Source organism: Belonocnema kinseyi, chromosome 2, assembly GCF_010883055.1.
Source record: "Belonocnema kinseyi isolate 2016_QV_RU_SX_M_011 chromosome 2, B_treatae_v1, whole genome shotgun sequence".
NCBI classification, from domain to species: Eukaryota; Metazoa; Arthropoda; class Insecta; order Hymenoptera; family Cynipidae; genus Belonocnema; species Belonocnema kinseyi.
Window position 1 is genome coordinate 85,042,717 of NC_046658.1, and position 7,605 is coordinate 85,050,321.

Consider the following 7,605-nt stretch of genomic DNA (forward strand, 5'->3'; position numbering starts at 1 on the left):
TCGACACCTTGACAAATGTAATTCCATGTAGAAACATGCGTTTAAATAAAATATTTTACCAAAAAAGTTACCCACGCTTTAACTTGACAGACTGTATTTCTTTTTCCATTTTACCTTTAATTTCTAAATTTTTGGATTCCTTGTGGCTTAATAAATTTAGGGGACTTTAAAAATACGTTTTCCGTTATCGTTTGGGTTGAAGTCACTTTTCGAAAAGTTTCCATGATCTGAGATTTTAACAAAAGGTTCAAAAAATCTTCGTGAGGCATTTTTAAAAATATTTTCACTATGAATATATGAAGTTTAACCTTCGAAAATGTCTTCCTTCATTTCCAAAAGTTCGGCTTCAATATAATCAATTGAACTCAAATATAAGCAATCATTATAATTAAAAAAATGGGATGCCCCGAATCTCTATTATTTCTTTTTAATATCAAGAGAAGACAGCAGCGCCGATTAAACAGAAGAAAGATATCTTTACACGAGAAAAAATAATTAGAAACATCTTTAAAATCAAGTTTAAACACACTACATAATGTTTTCGTGCAGAATTTATAATTTCACGTGTGTTAAATAGGCGTCTAAAGTAAGATTTATTATATATACTTATACGAAAAATTATTTATGTTAATATCGATGGAGAGTTAATTGAAATTTTTTGGAAAGTTCGAAAAATAAAATTGAGTATTATGCAGTGATTATAGTTTCGCGTGCTAAATTATTTGAAATGGCGATTAGCGATGTGTGCTGCCAAATTACTTTTTCGATTCATTTTAAAGCCACAAACATCGCAAAAAAATTGTGGTTTGACTGCTGCATGGACTGAACGTTTATGTCGACTTAAAGCCTCTAGTTTAGTGTAACTTCGAGAACATTGGTCGCAGTTATGCCTCAAAATCGTCTTCTTTAAGTTTGAATTCAGATGCATGCGGTCAACATGGGTTTTCAGGTCATATTTCCGTTTAAAAGGTTTAGAGCAAAATTTACAACTGAACTGTGGCGTGACACCGCATTCGAATTTTTGATGGCGATATAAATTTGATCTCATTGTATAGCTGAGTGCACACTTTTCGCATTTGTGTTTTTTCTTCGTTTCCTGTGTTGATTCTTGAATTTGCTTCATCTCTTGGATCCCAAATTTTTCTTTAGCAGTCAAATTATCATTTTCTTCTATATATACGGTACAAAATGTTGATTTAAATGTTTCCTTATATTTATCACCTGCAGTCTCTTGAACTGGAAATTAAAAAAGGTAAATTACGATTTTGATTTTGTAGTTCTAAGACATTTTAATTAAAAATCAAGTATAACCTTTTATTATTCCTTCCTTGATTTCCAAACTTTCGTCATGGTCATGTACAACTATGTAAGTTAAGGCCTTGGCATCAGAATTCATATTACAAGAAATTTCAGTTGGTGTATAAGAATATGCCAAGCCACCCGTTGTTTCTGTTGATTTGTTCGAAACAATGTGGAAATTATTGGCGTTATTTGAAGCGTTCTGCTTAGCTATAAGAAAATTAAAAGGTAAATGTTACAAATAAAAATTTTCATTCATTTAAATCCTTATCTTGTGGCAGATAGAGATTAAATTAATAATCCATGCATCATCATATAACATTATTAAATGGCGTTGAAGAAATATATTATAAGGTTACATCCTTCGTTTCCTATTTCTAAAGGAGATTTATAGGTTCACCAAGAAAAAAAGATAGGTTGAGCACAAAACACATGCAGTACTTAAGTTAAGCAGCGTTAGTACTTGGATGGGTGACCGCTTGGGAATACCGCGTGCTGAAATAATAGTAATAATATGATATAATAATATATAATATCTATAATATAATAATTAGAATATACTAATAATAATAATCTTAGTTTTCTTGGTACACTGGTCCAACTTTATTTTACAAAACGGTCAAATTAAATTAAATTTATATATAAAACCAAATCAGTTTTCGCCAAACAATACAATATTTAAATTTACAGTTAAAAGGTTATATACACCATCAAGCCATTTCCCTTTCGGGGTAGGCGTGACTCACTTGGTGGGGAAAGGAGTACTGTGAGGAAGGGATATAAAATTTTTAGATTGATCCAGAAGTCTCATGATATTTATTTAAATAACAGTTCGTTCCGCTACACTGCTCCGACCCAGGTTGCCGATATCTCTCTAGCAATCACCTCAAGTGAAGATTCACCCTAAGTCGTAATGTAAGGTTTCCCACTTTGGCCATATTTTTCTGTCCTGGCATACTTCTCTAGCTTCTTTTATGTCCATACATTAAATAAAAAAATAATTTTTATTTAAACAATGAAATTTTAACCACAAAGATAAATTTTCAACCAAGATGATTAAGTAAATAATGTTTGTTTAGGCCTATACCGCTTTTTTGGTGTTAACACTTTTTTTTTTAAATTTGTCGACATGTTTCGACCTGTATTTCAGGTCCTTTTCAAGGCTTTTTCTAGAAGGAAAATATATATGTGTTAAAGAATAAAATGGAAATTTCTTAATTTGTATGTGCTTATTAGTCGTTGACGTTTACTTACTATGGAGATAGAAGAGAAATCGCTGAAGATTACGTTGAAATTTCAATTAATTTTTTCATTTTAATTTTAATTAACTAATTTTTAAATAAAAAATTAATTGATAGTTCAACGTAGTCTTCAGTGATTTTTCTTTTATCTACATAGTAAGTAAACATTAAAGACTAATAAGCACATACAAATTAAGTAATTTCCATTTTATTCTTCAACATATGTATTTTCCTTCTAGAATAAGCCTCCAAAAGGACCTGAAATACAGGTTGAAAAATGTCGGAAAATTTTTTAAAACCACAAAAGACTTTCCCTGGCTTTGCTGATGCAGTTTTGAATTCCCTAATCTTCTCTTTCTTTCTGGAATTTTCTAACCTCAAGCAACCCTGATTAAATTGAATTTAAGTTTAAGAAAAACGAAGACTTTATTTACAGTGTCTGCGTTCACCAAAATATGGTAAGTGTAGCACAAATATCTTCGGTAAACTTAGACACTTTGTATTTTATTAATCAAAAATACAATACAGTCATTAATCTATAAAACTCGTAAAAAATGCAGTAATTTGTTATAAAAAATAATAGATTATACACATCAAATAACGTAGAAAAATTCAAATCGGTTTTCGAAATCGGTAATTCGAAGTGTAAAAAATGTTTTTATAATTTTAATATAAAAATAATCTGGTCAATTTAAACATATGACATGTAGTACAACCTTCAGTCAATTATCGTATTATCTGTTCGTATATAGCTGTACCTTATTTTGTACATTAAGAAAGATGAGGCAAAAAACGAGAATTTGTAATATATTCTGCCTTAACATTGCACAGAACTGTATACTATTTTAACAGACGACGCAAAGTGATCTATCTATTTATGCTATTATAAAAACTCGAAAAAATTATGCAATGCAAGAAAAAGCTTCTCGAACTTGTTTTAGAAATGCCCTCAGGATAGAAGATTTTCGTACAGAATTATTTGATATGACGAGTACGAATGTGTCTTATCAAATTAAATTTTCTATGCGTTACGTGGCGGCAAAAGTCGCAAATGAATTCTGATTCGACTTCTGTGTGTTTTAAGTATTTATGTCGTTTCAAACTTTTCAGCCCAATGTAAATTTGGAAACATTTGTCACAAGTATGCCTGATATTCGACTTCTTTGAGTTTTTTTTCTGAAAGTTTGTGACACTCAATCGACCAAAAAATAGCAGTGTGTCAAAAAGATCAGAATCCACACGTACTGGTACTTCAAGTTGTGGCATCATCTGGCAAGATGTCTGTACGCCGAGGGCCAAGTAATAAATTCTAATTGTTTCGGAAGAAACTTCATTTTTTTAATGACTTGCAAACAAATAATTTCCCACTCTAAGCATCTTTAGATAAAGAATTTTCTTCTTCTTGGTTTTTTCTGTTCTTGGTGATCAGCATCGAGTCTGGGCCAGGTTAGACTTCCAGACCAAACTTACAATTATTGATCTTGGCCAGTTGATTAGCACCAAAACTGGAGGAGACCAGACTTTCAAGGTGAACAGAAAAAAAGTCTTTTTTTTTGATAATATGAATTTATTATTTTCTATTAGTTAAGACACGCTGCAACTATTTCGAAATATGTCAAAAAAATGAACTGATTGAAATTAGGTTTTTTTTTCTTGTCTAGCTGACCAGAGCCAAACCACAGTCAGACTAGTCTGTCATAGTAATAAGAAAATAAAGTCTTGTTTTTATAAAGTGCATTTTTTATTTTATTTTTGCTGATCGAATTTAAAACTTTTTTTTATTTCTTAGCTAGTTGATCAGCGACACTCCTGGGGCAGACCAGACCTTTCAGACTAGACGTTCTAGATTAGGTCAGACCTGGACCAGATCAGATTTTTCAGATTAGACAGTCTAGATACATTCAGACCTATACCAGACATATAACCAGACTTTCAGGACATATTTCCACACGGGCCAAAGTAAAACTTCTTATACGAACGCATACAAAAATTATTTATGTTAATATTAATGGAGAGTAAATTTAAAGTTTTGGAAAGCTCAAAAAGCAAAATTGAGTATTATGCAGTGACTAAAGTTTTGCGTGCTGAATTATTTGAAATGGCGTTTAGCAATGTGTGCTGCTAAATTACTTTTTCGATTCATTTTAAAGCCACAAAAGTCACAAAAAAATTGTGGTTGGACTGCTGCATGAACTGAACGTTTATGTCGACCTAAAGCTGCTAGTTTAGTGTAACTTTGAGAACATTGATTGCAATTATGCCTCAAAATCGGCTTTTTTAGGTTTGATGTCTGGTGCATGCGGTCAACATGATTATTAAGGTCATATTTCCGTTTAAATAGTTTAGCGCAAAACGTACAGCGGAACCGTGGTATGACGCCACATTCGAATTTTTCATGACGATTTAAATGCTTTTTCTGTATATAGCTTCGCGCACACTTTTCGCATTTGTATTTTTGCCCCGTTGTCTGGCTTGATTCTTGAATGAGCATCATTTCTTGGATCCCCAATTTTTCTTTAGCAGTCATATTATCATTTTCTTTTATATATATGGTAAAAAAGTTCGACTCATATGTTACATTACATTTTTGACCTGTAGTCTCTTGACCTGAAAATTAAAAAAAGGCGAATTGCGATTTTCTCTATCATAGTTTTAGCTAAGACATTTTAATATAGCTTTTCATTTCAATTCGGAAGATAGTGGTGCGCAAGCGCGGCCGCCATGACACCTATCGCGAATTCAAAAGTGTCGGCCCGTTTTGACAAACAGAGGTAAAAAGTGTGCAAATTTTGGAAAGTTAATTTGGATTCCGAAAATTTTCCAGGTGCAAAACAAATTGCAGAATTAAGTGTAGAAGGCTTTGGAAAGTTTATAAAATAAAAATCATACTTTTCGTGCATCTTTTATTGAGCCCTGACTCTTTTTTCTGCACAATATTTCTCTTAACATCGAATTGATTCATTTTAGTTCATTTTTGGACACATGTACCCCTCGAATTAATTTAAGAAGAATTATTTTATCACAATAACACTATAGATTCGTCAAAAGTAAAACACAGTTGAACGGAATAACAATTATTTTTTGCGCATGCGTGCTCAAAAGTAATTGAAATGAAAAGGTCTATTGAAAATATAGTATCACCTTTGATTATTCCTTCCTTGATTTCCAAAGTTTCATCATAGTCATATTCAATTATGCAAGTTGAAGTCTTGGCATTACAGTTCATTTCAGTAGGTGTATCAGAATATGGCCCGCCATCTTGTTTTTCTGTTGACTTCTTATAAACACACTGGACATTCTTGGCGTTTCTTGAAGCACTCTGCTTAACTATAAGAAATTTCAAACGTTGAAGTTACAAATATCAATTTTCGATGGTTTTAATCCTTGTCTTTTATCAGATAGAGATTTAATTGATTTAATTGATAATCCATGCAGAATCACATTACTTTATTTAATGACGTGCAAGAAATGCATTATAGGTTGATATCCTTCGTTTCCTATTTCTAAAGGCAATTTAAATTTTCAAAAAGAAAAAATATATTTCGAGCATAAAAGACATGCATTAACCCTTAACCCAATTACCAATAATAACCTATTGAATAAAGATTAAAGTACTTAGATCATAAATAAATTAAATACAAAATTTACTATTCTTATTTCATGCTTTTCTGTCATGAATAGGTATGTATATTATTAACAAGGATCTTATAATTTTTTTGTTATACTGGTCCAATTTTATTTTACAAATAATTATAGGTTTCGCCCTTCGACGGTCTATACAAATATGCTATATCTGTCATAATTTGAAATTTTAGATCCAGATTTTCGCTTTTCCTCGTAGTTAGTTTCGATCAACTTTCTGCAACTAGAAACGTTACATTCATTTAGTTTTAACAGGGTACAAAATGATGATTTAGAAATTTTCCGACTTTCCCTGATAATAATACAAGAAAAAAGTATAGGTGAAGCACAAATGACATACAGTTTTACCTGTCTGTTTTAAACTTTTCTTTCAGGTATAAAAACAACCTTACACCAAGGAGATCAATTAAACAGAATAGTGCGTGCCTGTGGATATATACCGGGACAGTCCAGTGCAGAATATAAAAAAAATCAAACTCTAACAAAAATTTATTCGACGTATTCGGCTGCAAACATCTTAAGCCGAAGAGAAAAATGTGCTTTCTTATTTTTGTGACAATAATAATCATCTATCGATATTCTGGAAAATATTGTTAATCATTTTTAGGGATTTTTTGTGTGTAAACGCCTCTTTTTTTAAGCGATACATGAATCGACCCATTTTTTGGCATCTTCATAAGAAGTGAATCGTTACTCAGACTTCCCATTTAATCGTTTCCAAGTATGTTTAACCAAGTATGCTTAACCTTCGACTTTTCTAAGCTTAGGCTTATCATAGCCTTCAATTTCTAAATTTTCGGATTCCTTGTGGCCTTTAAGAAAACTTAAAAAAATATTTTCCATTATCGCTTGGGTTGAAGTCTCTTCTCGAACAGTTTCCATTATCTAAGATTTTAACAAAATGTGTTAAAAATCTTGTGTGAAGTATTTTTTAAATATATTCACTATGAATATATGGGGCATTATTCCTCAACTGCCCCAACTCAAAAAGTCATGTTTTTCGATTGTCTCTAAATTCTGGGAATACGTTCACCTACCCAACAGTAGTTAATCCACAAACTTATAGACCAGGATTACCAACCCTCCCCAAGTGAGGGGGGGTTGAATTTCCAACCCCAATGCCTGCAGGGGTAGTTTCAAACGCCTGTAACTTGCTTTCTAATTTCGCGATGTAAAATTTTTATGAGGGTTTTGGAAAGTGCTTTTTACACGCTTTCATCCTATTTTATTATTTATAACAAAACAAATAGTTTAAACAATTTTTTCAATAAATCAATTGTTTATTTAACTTTTTTCGCAATTTAGGCATCTACGATTTTTTTTTAATTGTCTCAAAAGAAAGCTTGACTTTTTTACTATGAAAAATGTCTAATAAGAAAATGGACAAATTGAAATTCATTGAGTTACAGAGCCGGTTGTAGAG

At 31.5% G+C, this 7,605-nt stretch overlaps 2 protein-coding genes across 2 annotated transcripts; both read right to left on the bottom strand.

Moving 5' to 3' along the window:
• Positions 1 to 649: 649 nt before the first annotated feature.
• On the bottom strand, positions 650 to 1,491 carry LOC117168271 (GDNF-inducible zinc finger protein 1-like). Its single transcript, XM_033353780.1, has 2 exons — positions 1,312 to 1,491; positions 650 to 1,236 (listed from the first exon to the last, which is right to left on the bottom strand). The coding sequence occupies exons 1-2, from the start codon at positions 1,394 to 1,396 to the stop codon at positions 719 to 721; spliced, it is 603 nt and encodes a 200-aa protein (XP_033209671.1). The 5' UTR covers positions 1,397 to 1,491; the 3' UTR covers positions 650 to 718.
• Positions 1,492 to 4,047: 2,556 nt separating this feature from the next.
• On the bottom strand, positions 4,048 to 5,837 carry LOC117167912 (zinc finger protein 677-like). Its single transcript, XM_033353155.1, has 2 exons — positions 5,682 to 5,837; positions 4,048 to 5,147 (listed from the first exon to the last, which is right to left on the bottom strand). The coding sequence occupies exons 1-2, from the start codon at positions 5,764 to 5,766 to the stop codon at positions 4,630 to 4,632; spliced, it is 603 nt and encodes a 200-aa protein (XP_033209046.1). The 5' UTR covers positions 5,767 to 5,837; the 3' UTR covers positions 4,048 to 4,629.
• Positions 5,838 to 7,605: the final 1,768 nt, after the last annotated feature.